This window comes from Wasmannia auropunctata, unplaced genomic scaffold, assembly GCF_000956235.1.
Source record: "Wasmannia auropunctata unplaced genomic scaffold, wasmannia.A_1.0 LD333505.1, whole genome shotgun sequence".
Taxonomy (NCBI): Eukaryota; Metazoa; Arthropoda; class Insecta; order Hymenoptera; family Formicidae; genus Wasmannia; species Wasmannia auropunctata.
Window position 1 is genome coordinate 253,775 of NW_012029385.1, and position 14,965 is coordinate 268,739.

General features: G+C 33.4%; 1 protein-coding gene across 2 annotated transcripts in view; it reads left to right on the forward strand.

Annotated features, from left to right (window-relative positions):
- The window catches only part of LOC105459865 (complexin), a 114,832-nt gene that overhangs the window by 79,245 nt on the left and 20,622 nt on the right, over positions 1 to 14,965 (forward strand). Inside the window, exon 1 of one of the 2 annotated variants that reach the window (XM_011706202.1) lies at positions 11,441 to 11,533. The exons of the other annotated variant lie outside the window; for it this stretch is intronic. Within the exon in view, the coding sequence (XP_011704504.1) occupies positions 11,521 to 11,533 (13 nt within the window). The 5' untranslated portion in view covers positions 11,441 to 11,520. Of the gene's footprint in view, positions 1 to 11,440; positions 11,534 to 14,965 lie in introns of those variants that run through there. 2 annotated transcript variants of the gene reach the window in all.

A 14,965-nucleotide genomic window follows, 5' to 3' on the forward strand; every position in this document is an offset into this window, starting at 1 on the left:
TCTTGAAATAAGCGCGTAACAGAAATCATACAAGTATCAATTTAATACAAAATAAATTTATTAATAAACAAAAATTGCATTCCACTTCGTTATATTTAAAAATATCGAGTAAAAATGAAGAGAAATAGCAAATTGAAGATGATTAATTATTATCACGCAATTAGATTAAATAATACTTATATAAATGAATGAATTTTGTTTTTGAACATGTTGAAAGGATTTAAATGGAGGGAACTGCTATGAAGTAAAAGTAAATAAAATTTTTGTGCCGAAATCGATCTGTGTCAAAAAAGAAATCTGGCGGGAAGAGAATCAAAGTGACGGCGTATGATCACCGAATCGAACACGTCGTCTATCGTGGCGATCCAGAAAATATAATTTATCGTTTGATTCGCTCAGTCAAGCGTGTGGACGCGTATAAGTGGCGTATATCCACATGGGCTGCCGCATAAGCTATCGCGTTTCCGCAGGAATGAACGAAAGCGCCTTAATATCGCCATAACAAAACGCATCATTCACAATATAACGCGACGCACGCGTGCGCACAACACATACGAAGACCATAATACGTTAACTAGACTCGAGAAGCAAATGTAGCGACACGGCCGTGGCGTTGCGACGCTGGCGACAACGTTAAATACCCATTGCTGAGGTTTATATCGCCTCAAGTGAGTGGAAGATTTGTTATTATGGCGATTACGCTTCTGGTACGAGAGGATAAGACGAAGGCCTTCCCGGTTGCGATCGCGCGAGGCTTCGACATATTCTTTTCTTTTTCGTTGTCATTTAATGCAGTCAGATAGTTGATTACTTTCTTCCTTTTTCTTTTATGAAAGAGAAAAAAATTCGCTATAAAAAGAGAATAATGATCTTTCCAGATTTTTATTCCTATTTGGACAGAATACTGTCTTTTTTTTAATCATTTCTTTTCATTTCTTCTTTTGTTAAGTATATATTTTTTTATCACTTTAATATTTGTAACACATTTATGATCAATCATCTTTCTATTCTATCTCATTGCGCGATTATAAGCCAATCGCATCAAATACCAGGATTTTGGAAAAAAAATTGCATGCATTTTTAATATTTAGTTTCTAGTGAATTTTTTTGTTGAATTGTTTTTATACATTAACTCTCTCGATATAAATAGTAATTTATATGGTAACAATATTATAATATGAATAGTTATCTAAATAAACCCGTTATTCTGAGCTGGTAGATTCCGGTAGTGCAATCGAACGAACGAGCGAAGCCCCACCATCGCGCAGTGTCACCATCGATATCCGCAGTGCCGTTGTTGGCATCCAGCCAAAATCTATCCTTCGCTTCCACACCCCGCTACGTACTTTGTAAATCGAGGTTACCCGGGCTTCTAGCGACGCGCCCCTTTATTGTCCGAGTTTTCGGGCTGTAATCCGACATAAGGTCAAGATTGCATTCATTGTACAGGCCCAGATAGTCAAATCTGTCGCAAACAAATTTTGCAAAGTGTTTGCTATAAATAAAAAATTTATTGTAGAAATCAAGCAATACCTGCCATTTCGTAACAATTTAAATAATATATTCCACATTTAAATAATTGAAAAATGACATATTCTATTTGAACGATTTCTGCTGGCAGTGTGCTGTCTGATTATGTCAGTAGACATGTGCTGGTAAACATGAATGTAATGCGGATATAGTTGACGCAAATTTGCCGTGATAGTCTGCTAAAATCTATTTGCCGACCGCTAGCATATTGCTACCATTTGCTTACTGGAAGGATTTCTTCGAAACATTTTTGATTGTATAGGTATTGTACGAATTCAGAATTATCTGTTAGTACAAAAAATTGTACTACTAAATGGCTAATATGTACGTTTATTTTATAATTATTATTGATACGATCTTTTCATTTTGAATCATGAAGATATGATTTTCATTAATGGTTGACTAATCTAACGTTAGTTTTAGCCTCAATTTAATTAGATTTAATTTTATCTGTTTACATATGCTATAAAAGCAAAATGCCAATGTGTGTCATATTATGCCATAACGAGCAACATATGTTTACGATAAGTCTAGCATATGAATTAGTTGGTATTGGAGTTAACACATTGATCGCCGACTATAAATTAAGAGCTCGTAACCTGATTTTGGTTAATCAATTTGGTCAATATAGTTTACCGTAACATCTGGCATTTTCCACCATGTACCATCATTTCGACAATCGATCGAGATAACATCACGTTTCAGAGAGCATCCAAATGATATGAGTAGATTTAGATTGGGTAAAGTTAGATTTAATTCAATGCAACTGGTTAGCTGTTTAGATCATTATTAAAAATGAAAAAATTATTCACATTAAGACTACAGAATTAAAGATCAGCAATCATAAGCGTTACATCTGTATTTATTGAAAGTTTCAAGCTCGTTGATATTATCACTATAGTATTTAATCTTATTGTCAATTTATTCAATTCTTCACGTAACAAGCATTCTGTTGTAAAACATATGTAAAAAAAAACGAATGTTTCTCCAATTTCTTTTACGGCTCAAAGGAAAATGGCAGTTTCCCGTGGTATCTCCTTATCTCTTCCTTTATCGCCGCGCGGGATTCTCTCACGAGAATTTATGGAGCGGGACGATGAAAACTATCCATCTTTCTTCACGACTTGGCAAACGGGCTTTGTGCGATAACGTCCCCTGGATCGCGAGAGCTATCGCCAGATGTTGATTGGCCTCTGTCATTTTTATCCACGGAATTTTTTGTTCATATTGTTATGACGTCATTGTTGAAAAGATAAATGTATTGTTTTGCGTGACGAGTACTTAAGTGTGATGTCTGAAATCTTTACAAAAAAATAAAACAAGAGTATGTCAAGCATATTATTCTGATTCACTCTTTATCAAAAGAAATATGTGACTTGATGTACTTTTTATAATATTAAATAATAAAAAAGAGAAATGTAGGATGTTTATATTTAATAAAAAAATAATTGATTAATTTTTAATTAATTAATAAAAGGTCGATAACAGGATGAATCATATAAATTCACACGAAAAATTGGCAGATGTATTCCAAATTTTCCAATTATAAAAATTCTAAAAATAATATTAATCTGTTATACATGAATATATAATTTGTTTATAAATATATTGTTGGAAGATAACTAAACAATTATTTTAAATAAATTTAATCATTTAGCTGAAAAAAAGTTTGTCGAATAAAGTATAAATTTTATTCTTTATTTAATACGTTTCTCCTGCACAGCTATTATCATATATGTAAATGTGCGAGAATAAATAGTAGGAAGGAAGAACAGACCTTGGCGATATGTGATATCGCGAAAATGGATCGTCCATACCGTTATGGACAAAATACAAAGACAACGGATGAGGAAGAGATGGGTGAGAAAGATATGGAAATAGTTTCCTTAAAGATGGCGATGCGGCGAAAAGATTTGCGAAGAAAGAAGTCGTTAGAGGGAAAAGTGATAAAGGAATCCTAGCAGAAACTTTGCATAACGTCCTGCGTGGAAGTAGAGAGGAGCACGAAAAATATGGGCATGGTGTGTTAGATGGCTTAATTTCTACTGTAATGCACGGAAAATGCGATGCTTTCGACGTTAGCGCGATAAAATCTTTTCGAAATGGAGATTAAACTTAAATTCTGTGTTTAACGCTGTTTCTCCAGATAATATAAATTTCGGCTTCCGTGCCTTAGGACTTATTAAGTAAATATTCTACTATATATGCTGAGATCCCAGAAATGCAAGGTGCTCCATTTTACGTGGATGGTTACCAGAATTTCTTCTTGTGCTAGATGGCCGGATCTTTATCTTTCTCCAAAGGATTATATATTGCATATATCGAGATCTGCTTTGTGTGGATCGACCATGCGGGCTGATAACAATATATATTCACTCGTAGATTAAGTAGCAATTAGACCTTTCTAATCTGGGTCCCCCTGAAATCGTACCAGCCAACGTACTCTGTCTAAGCCGCTACAACCCTCAAAACGGCCCTTCCTAATCCCCATTATCGCGTTAGCCCTACGAAATCTTCTACTGAGAAAACATATGGCAATTTGGAGACAATGTTGGGAAGCTAATCTTATTAACTTTCTACACGATAATAAGCTTTTGGGACCTCTTGAACAACTGTTGTTAACTGTAACAACTGAATGATCAGTACAATGTGTTGCTAATGTGACATATTAATGCAAGAGAAGAGAAAAGAATAACAAAATATCAAATAAAATTTTGATCTTTATATTTAAGAAACATTTTAATCTCTACATAAAACTCATCAAGACTGCAGCTACAGATTTTCAATCTATCAAAGGACTATCAAAATAGTTCCGTTTAGAAATATTTATCAATTTTTAAAAATTAATACAGCCTTTTAAAATATTACTGTTATGTACATTTGATACTGTTTTTTGCTAGAAATTAAAAAATTATTAGTTTTAGATATCAAAAATTAATATGCCTCAAATTTTCATCAATTTACCTTGAAACTTTTTTTTATATGTTTCTACAGCGCATATTGCTATAAGATATAGTTAAGAAATTAAATAGAAGTATAGATACTTTAACTATTCAATAACTTTTGCATGATGCAGATAACATGCTTTTCGATATTGGACCAGAAGCGTAACAATAGGAGTGCTACAGCTAGAATTTTGATATATGGATGCACATTTAGAGGCGATTCCATTAAAATCCTGCGAGAAATTCTCTTTGACGACGTATTACGAATGTGATTTCTGGAAGTAAAAGCTGCGATAGCGTAAGGGAATAAGAATGGAATAGGTGAGGCAGAGGGGGAGAACTTAGGTGGTGTGTGCGCTTTATGATCGTGGATATATTCCATTTTCGTCTTTCGCCACTTTATCCGTCCGCTTCGGGTAAGGCTAGCTAAGTACATTTGATTGTAAGCTGCCCAGCCAGGTTTAAGGCTGATTTACAGCCGGGTGGGTAGCCTGACTCGCACGCACGTGAGTGGACTGTACGTGGTTTCTATTCTCAAGCGCTTGAGCCGTTATTAACTTCACGCGCGGCGCAACGCGATCCTTCTATCCAGTAGTTTTTACCGAACCTCGCTCTTTTTGTTTCTGTCTTATACTTATTACACTTTCGTATGTTTCATTATATAATAAATATCTATTATAAGTGCAGTTATTTTTTTCATTTTATTTTATATCAATCGAATTTTTATTGTTCTATATTTCTTTCTTCTGTAAAAAAGGTTTTATTTTATAAGTATAAAATAAAATATAAAATTTTATTGCAGATATAAACGTCTTATGTATTTTAATTGTTACAATTTGTTCGCTTGATAGCAAATTGTACAATTTGATTTATAATCCGTATTTAATGTACTTCTTTTTTTCATTTACAAAACAATGAATAAAATAAAATTTGACGATTTATTTGAATGAGACGTTGTTTGACCGGATTAGTATAAGAAAGTACAAAAGTATCGTAGTACAAAAGAGGGGAAAACATCCTTCGAAGTACAAAAGGAGGGAATTGAAGAGGCAAAAGTTCAGAGTGAATGACGAAGGGGGATAGACGGGAGAGAGGAGCGAATGAGTTAGAAGCGAGAAAAAGAGAAGCAACGGTAATTAGACGGATGATTGAGCCTTCCCTAAGAGATGATCCTGACTGGAAGTAGTTGGAGAGACTTGCGGGCGAGGCAAGAGGTGAATAGACGTTCGATCCTAAACGCGAAATTACTTGGACGCTGCTATTTAGACGTTCGATAAAACAAATAGCTTTCGAGGAAATTAGCAATCGCGCAAAAAAAAACGGTACAATGCGGATTAACGATTAGATCATCCGCTATTAGCGGCGGCGGCGGCATAGAGGAGCCGATTAAGCCTACAGAATGTGTCAATCTCGCATGCGGGCGGCCGCATCATATTAACGTCAAAACCTGTCGCCTCTATGCATCCCTCCGAAAACCACAAGCGAATGGTGCTGTGCGCTAGCACATAAATTAACTTACGTGACATTGACAGCTAATATTCTATTTTTTATAATTATATTATGAGTAGTAATATAATTCAAGTTTTTATAATTTATATAATTTTTTTGGTAAAATCAGGGGAAAGTGTGTGTGTGAGAGAAGAGGATAATGTTATATATCTGTATATGCAAAGGTTGAATTATTAATAATATATAATTTACAACATACAGAATAATAACAATAACAATAATAATAATATCAATGTGAACAACAGCTGTTTAAAGTGAAAATGCAGATAAATAGGGTAAAATTGACGATACGATGTTTTCTTTACGATCGAAGGATATAGTGATGTCATTATTTTACAATCAAACGGAGGAGCGTACATGTCTCCAGGCGTGAATTGCCGAGTATACATTCTCATAGCACAGGCGATGTTGCTGGCATCCAGTACCCGTTACGACGAGCCTTATCAGCAACCATGCGTTTAACTTAAGCTCGTTGCCACGTCGCATAGATTGTTGTTGCCCGCTAATTCGCCATTATTAATACCAATAACAACGTGAATTTACGAGACGAAAATCACAAAACTTTTTAAAAAAATAATTGCTCTATTCCCTGTCAAGACGCAACCATAAATTAAAAATTCTCTGTTATTTTGCTCAACTTTAAAAGAAAAAAAATTTGAAGTTATGTGAAATGATGTTTTGCGAGTGTTAATGTTATGCATTTAAATTTGCATTTAAATTGTCTTCAGTGTGACCTACACATAACGAACTTTGTTCATTTTTATATTTATTAGACTTTTATTGTACAGTCGAAAATATTACAATATTCGATGCATTTGTATCATTTACTGATATATTTGGCGATTAATCGAGTTCTTTTTCTTCATTATAGAAATAAAAATTTCTTCTTAGATATATTACAGAGCATATTAAATATAAGCGCATCGGAAATTGTACTAATTAATTGTCCAATTTTTAATTTATTGAACTTAATTGCTCACACAAACATTGTACGATGGGTGAGACGAGAACGTAGTCCACGCATCGTCGTGGTCGGACTGCAGACAGTCCGCTGCCAATCATTATATCCCTGGCATGCGAACATACCACTGTGTGCGAAACGGGGTATGCGAGAGGGTCAGGGGACGTTCTGCTGGTCGATGAGGGAATATGGCAGCGCGGCAAGGGATGTGACGAGAGTGGTCGACGAGAGCACGCTCTCGGGAATGAGGGGGGTGACAAAGGGCGAGCACTATATTGGCATACCAACGGTGTGGGCGATATAGGAATACTTCAAGAACAACTTTATAGCGCGAAAGCCAGCCGACTCGAGATTCCTCCCTCGGAGATTGCCTACCTTCCTTCCTTCACTGGTGTGCAAAGATGAATACAAGCCGTGAGCTGCGCTCACGCGAACCCGCCCTGAGTATTAATATGGAACAAGTATATCTACATTTTTGTTGGAATAACATTAATGAAAAAAAAGGCAGAAAATTTGGGGCGCTTTATTTTACAAAATGTGACTTTCTAATCTCAAAAATTGATTCTCGGTCTTGATAATTATGCAAAAGATTTTTTTATCAATTTCGACAGAACTTGATATAATTACATAATCAAAGAATGAATTAGCCCACGAAATTGGAAAAATGAATTGACTTGTTATTTTAGTGCTTTGTGTCGTTGCTAATTTGTTTTGCAAATTACAAGATTACGAAATAGAATTGCAATTATGAGACAATAACGTTAAAATAAAGAACAATTTTTTAATGTAATTTTAATGTAATTCGATCATCTTGAACAATTTATGCATTTTAAACATTAAGAATTATGAACGAAATAAAAAAGCGGTGAAATATTGCGCTTTATTGCGTAAATTGCGCATGCCCGAGCGGCAAAAATTTATGTACGGCATTTCGACAGAGTTTTATTAATGTTGTTATCTCGGATGCTTTATATTACTATTAATAATTTTCTTATTAATCGAGATAATTTTTTTCATTATCATATCTGAATTCTGCTATCAAAGTTCACACGGAGGGTAAATTAAATTTCTTCAGAAAATAAATCAAGAAATATTCTCCTGCATAAATAATCAAATTATATATTTTTTTCTTTCTTTAGAGAAGGTCCTAAACATTTAGTTGAAATTGGTGCCTAAAACGTTCACGCACGTCTGACCAATCTCTGCATGTTCCACTGTTATAATACTAGCACACGTGTGTATATAAAGCCACGTGCACATGTCGGAATTCTCGAACGCAATCAAACGCAACGCATTTGACGTGATTGAAGCCATCAAGGCGTGCTTAAACGCTACTGACGGAATAACCTGTATCAAACACACAGATCGCGTGTCCGTAGTTTTATTCCGTCCGTTATTAGCTGAAATACTGCGATTTATTCATTATATTATATTATTTTATTTACTTTTAATTCCTTCCGTTTTTACAAAAATCTTATTTGTCAATTTTCAAAATTAATTAACGTTTCCAACAATCGATGTTATTGGCCAATAACTAATATTAATATTAAATAAATTTAATTGTGGATCTTAAATAATCAAAAAGAAAGAAATTGGTTGCTTAAAATAACAAGTTGTATTAATTACGTTCTCTAAATGTTTGTTTTCTTTCGTAATCGGAATTATAATTTTCTCTGTTTTCGTTAAATCAAAATTTCTGATTCTGCGAATTATCTATATGTCTTGCAAAACGTGCTCGCATTATTTACAAAACACATGTATCAAATCAGATAGCTTGCGGAAAATGTGGCGGCGAGTCGCATAAGCGAGCGAGAAGGTCGGTCAGAGTGATTTAGGCGAATCAGTAACCCGCGGTGTTGCGTTACTTGTTTACTGCCGGAGCACCCGTTGCATTATTCAACAGCCGCCCATATTTATCAAGCCGATAGTCAAGCAGGGTGGCAGCAGGTACGAACGATACGTAAACGCGTAAAAGGAAGTAAACGATAGTGCGACCTTTGTTAAGGATCGTTTCCTATGGATGACTTTTCCTTTCTCCCGGTTGCAATTGGCTAAAAGCATAGATATTACATTGTATAAAAGAAACAAGATAAAAGATGACTTTTCCAAGTCTTTTTGAGCTATATACAGGACATCTTGTAACTGATATTGGAAATGGGGAAAAAAGACATTTTGTTCAATTTTTAAAAATTCATTTTCTCAAAAGCATAGCTTCGCACAAAAATATTTTATTGCAAACGTTTGATTAATTTTTTATATGTAAAATATTTTTCTTGATTGTACTACCAGTTATTGAACTAGAATATTCTTAAATAAATTCTTCAAGTAAATTTCAATTCTCTTTTTTAATTTGGAGAACAGCTTGAGAGTTTTTTTAAAAAAGAAAATTAATATTTCAAATGTTTAATATAATTTCTTAAATTTTGATATTAAATATGTAAACTACATACTATTCCACAAGGATGAAAACAAGAATACATAATTTTTGTAGAAGAGGAGAAATTGCAATTAGCAAAGCGCGGATCATTTGCACGCAAGTATTCCGAGTGAAGGCGGAAAGCCATTAAGGAATATTCCCACGTGTAGAGCGCACTTAATGAGCGATATAATTTATTGGGTCTACTCGCGGGTAGTAGTTAATAGGGTCTGCGACCTACGACCCATTAACCGGAGGTCGATTGCGAGATATCGTTGGTGAACATCTGTCATACCTTGTGCGCGATAGGTCAGAGTAGAACCAAATCCTAAATTACCCAAAAGAGTTTAAAATTGAACGAGAATCCCAAAATTGTTCTGTCCGATCCCCAAATGATATCTGGGTATAAATAAAGAAAACTTGGGAACTACCATTGTGATTATTGGGAAATTTAAAAAAGGCTTATTAATTACTTGGATGAAGTTTCGATGAAGTTATAAGAAAATGAAATTGACGCTTCTATTTTATATTTGTAAATGGGACACAAAGGAAAGAAAAACGTTTAAATTTTCATATCTGATTATTGAAAAATTTAAAATAGATTTTTACTAGCCACTAATCTGATTATTTAAATATCTAGTAAAGTTACAAAAAGAAACGAAGCTTATGCCATTTTTGACATTTTTGTTATATCTTCTATTCATATTTGACGTTGTTTCATAGTTTCGAATCAGCTTAAGTACTATTGCAATAAATATCACTGTAGTTCTTAGAAGTTTCGTTTGCAAATATTTATACAAAGTAGCAGACAATTCACTCGCTTCTTCTCAGTTATAAACAGAGAATACAATAATGCTGAACAGTATAACGCGACAATATATGTATATAATCCTTCACAATACTAAGTTATCAGTGCCATTCCTCTGCTAACCTACTTATATAACGTGTTCACAAACTGTTATATTCTTCAACTTAGAAACTTTACGGACTTTATATTAAGTATTTAATAAAATACTATGAAATATATTCGTTTGTTTATTTTGAATCATGTACGTAGACCAACTTAAAAATCTTTCTTACATTCTCTTCTGAACATTTATATGCATAATTTAGACAGATCTATCAAAAAGAGATTTTGCAAAGTTGTTTTCTATGATTTTTGTCAATAGAAAGATAATAAAATTTATTAACAAAGTATGAGATTACATATTGTCTGCAGGAACTGAACAGAATCTACTATTTAAACTGAATATATGGTAGATTCTGCTCAGTTTCTGCTAGCAATTTACTATCGACAGACTCTATCGACACGAGCTTAATGTCGACGCAGTTGATCTATTTAAAACTGCGGATAAACTACTTACATCTAAGGTACTATACTTTTATTCTAATATTTCGATTTTTTCACTAGAAACATACTTGAAAATTTTTTCAATTAAAATATCAGGATTTCAATAAAAATAATCAGGATATCAGTTGGAAATTTGTATCCAATTCAACCAACACTAATATCACACTTATATCACATTGTTATAGAGAAACAGTAGAGCGTCGTCGTTTCTTTCTAAGAGTTATTCGTTATCTTCGTAATTGTCCTTCGCCATTTTTCTAGATTTTATTTCCACTGTGCTGTCATAAGCCTGACGAGAGGAAGGATCTGTTACACAAAATAAATCTGTATTTTACTCTACAGCTTTGTCCGACACACTGCACGCGTTATTCTCCATCACTTCATTCCCCGTGACCCAGTCGAGCCGCTTAACCGGCTGTACAAGCTCGACGTCGCTCACCACCGACATTCCATTCTTCGTTCTCCATATCGAGAGGTGTCGGTGTCGCATTCTGTCCCATCCTATTCTATAGGAAGGCCGATCATGTCGGTTATAGGGACGGCAAAAATATTGCGCGGCAAATAGGGGTAGAAGGGAACCAACAGTACCTCTGAGGAGGAACTGAACATTTTTCTAGCTCCCCTCCAGCCCCTCCACGCCAGCAAGCACGCCCATCCCTATAGTGGGGGGTGCGCACCCCCGTACAGGTTGGTGGGGGCAGACAGAGGTTGTGGTGGTGGTGGTAGTCTCCGTAGCGAAGTCTGACTGTTACGGCACCAGTACTACTGTCGCCACTATCACGAGTGCAGGCCATCACGGAACTCAATCATGGACATACTGGGTATGTCCTATTCAAAATCAAGCATGCACTACTTAATTGCTTATTGATCTCGTTCGTTTGATATGCTCCGATTGTCGAAATTGATCCGCTCCCTCGGGAAAAAAAGAATTTTATGAATCATGTTTTATCGCGGTCGTATACTGTAATCGCGAGTGTCGGCGGGACTGGCTTCGACCTTTTCTTAATCGTGAGACTTCATCTGCATCGAAGGATTAAGGTATTGTGGCTGAAGGGAAAAATTTAAAAAGTCATTAGATTGGTGATTCTACTACTTTTCTTTTTAAATCTTTTTTTTTCTTTCTTTCTCTCTCTGTCTCTCTCTTTCTCTCCCTCTCTTTCTTTTTTCTCCAGAACAGACAATTTAGTAAAAAAACATTGTGATTTATGATTGTGACTTTATTTTATCTGTATCAAAAATTTAAATCATTGTGATTAGAAAAAGAAGGAAAAATATTTATTAAAACTCTTTTTTTCAAAATTTCAAATTCTTGGATGTGTGTATTATATATATATTTTTTATAAGATTTTGTGATCTCTTTCTCTCTCTCTATCTCTCTCTCTCTGTGTGTGTGTGTGTGTGTTTGTGAAACTAATTTTATTTAACATACAATAAAATTAATTGTAAAAAATTTTTATTTCTGTGAAACTACATGTTTTTATTCACTACAACGTAATACATAATAAAACAGATTTTTAAATAAAATCGTTTATAATATAGACAACTGGTCGAACAATTTAAATAAAAAAGATATATTTTAGTCCATCGACAAATAAATAAGCACGTTATCTCTGACAAACTGTACTGTTGTATGTATTGGATATATTTTATATATGCGTTTTTATTAAAAATATTGGAGTATCAATTTAAACAAAATACTATGTGTTTGTGTAAAAAATAAAAAGAATGTCTTGTGCAACATTGTTTATTCACTTGTGTCAGTTGTTTGTTCTCGGTTTTTATTAAAACATTGATATATTACTTTATTCCATCCCGGTCTTACTTTTTTTGTGTGAAAAAGAAATCAGCGTATAATTTCTACATTTTTTAAACAAAAATGGGTGATCAATTTTTTGTAGAAAAATTTACATTTAATTTTAAAATTCTTTTACATATTTTAAATTGTTAAATGTGTATTAAATGTGTAAATCTTTTATTTTTTTATGTGTTCCGCAACTTTCCTCGTCTGACTTAATATGTAAATTAATTTGATGTATGAAGAAATTTTTTTTATTTGATAAAAAATAGTTTTATTAGCTGCTTTACCTGTTTAGTAACTGTTTAATTCTCATCTCAAAATTAACATAACTATTATTTTGTATCAAAAAAGTAGCCAGAAATTTTAAAATATTCCTACAGTTTAGAAAATTTTCTTAAATGACAAAACTATGATTTGCTTCTGATAACAATGACAAATATTTTTTTTTATCTATACATTTTTATTAGCTTCCGTGGATAAATACATTTCTCCTTAAAAATAAAGAATTTCTGAAGAAATTTAAATTTAGAAAATGATATTTATTCATATTACTTGATTGATTTGATTGATATTCTGATAAAATTAGTCGATACCTTTATATTCATTACACGGCTGCATGGGAGAAATATCTTCATTAGCAAAACGGGCTTTCGCATCATCTCCATTACGATTACGATTCGATTATCGATGGTGGAGATTGAAATTCTGTTGTAATTTAATTTATAATGAAAATCTTCGAGTAACTTAGTCGATGGGTGTCGAGATCGTTCTTGAGATAATTCTCTTCCAGACACCGGAAGCATAATTGAATTTCACGTCATCGACTTAGAGGCGCGTCCGCTCCGCTCCCAAATAAGCTTGTCCTCTTGAGCTCACCTTCTAATGAGTACCATCTGTCCTTGTTTCTTTGTAAGGTTCGCATTGCTGTCACATACTCAACCTACTTTTATTTTATGCAACTTCTAAATTTAAACAGAAATAAGTGTCTATAGATGGCCCTGGAAGATAGGATAAATAATGTACAGAATCTTCCTCTAGATAATCTATGTAGTATTTCACAGAATATTAATATTTTATAGAATTATTTGTATTTTAAATTCAAATATTAAGATCCTTAGATAATCCATAAATAAACTAACAACATATTGACAATAAAATCGAAAATTAAAAAATAGGGAAATAAACTCGACCAATGAAATATTGCACCTTTAAAAAGTCTATTCTGACTACTTTTAAGATTAGTGTGTTTTAAATGTGCTTTCGAGACATTCTGTATTTCCTCAATGCTTCAAAAATGCAACAGAACGGACACACCTGCACCAATTCAAGATAAACGAAATATCGAAGGCGGAAATGTCGAAGCAAAGAGCGACTGGTTGTTCTACACTGTACGAACTGATATTTTTACGAATGACCTTGTTGTTTGACCGAGCAATCAAATTTTGCGAGAGAAAAGAAAAATTATCGTTCAGTTAAGCAATATTTCTATCTGATAAACCATTATTCATATAAAAAAATAATATATATATAATATATATTAAAAACTTAAGAATTCAAGTTGTTATAAATTAAAATTTATATGTTTTACATAGACACACTTATATAATAGAATCTAACAACAAAGGCTAGTTGAACGGTGAAAAATGCAAAATGTTGACATTTTCAACATTAACATACAATTATATTGTATTTTTTAATAAACGCTTGAAAAATATGTATTTAACTTCCTCTCCTTATTTTCTTAATGCCAGAACTTTTGTGTTAATGAATTTAAAAACAAAAATAACGCAAACGTAATCTTGTCAAACATTTTATATTTCAGCTTTTTCCTCAAAGATTATGTAACATTGAACGATGGTACTGCCGTTTTTCTCGCTCAAGCAGAAACTTTCGATGCTACTTTCGTGTTCCTCGGTTTGTCTCATCCAGGCGATAAAGTCTTGCCGGGAAAAGTAAGAAGTCCGCTGTGAATTTATATTTCGGAATTCTCGAAGGAGTCGTTTAGAGATGGCGTAGGTCTATTATTGTATATGTAAGTTAGTGACCACATCTTCACCAGATCCATTTAACATCACAAGAAATTTTCTTAATTACTTTATACATTGCAATTTATATATTATTATTGAATTTAAGAAATAGAAAGAAAGAAAAGAGAGAAGAGAGCAAATATATAAAGAAAAAGCGAACTATTATATAATAGTTTGTATATTTATTGGAAAAATATACGAATAATATGTATACTTTTTCAAATAATACCTTTCTAAATAATTTACTAAAGAGATTTATTGAAGAGATTTCGACTTGTTTGATCAATGTCATTATATATGTAATAAACCATCCAGCACAAAATTCGCCTCTATCCTTTCAAGATTGAAGGTGCACGTGCGTGCATGCGTGCACGTGAAACTTCCGCGAGAGGGGTATTCGACCGTATGAACGAATCAATATACTACTA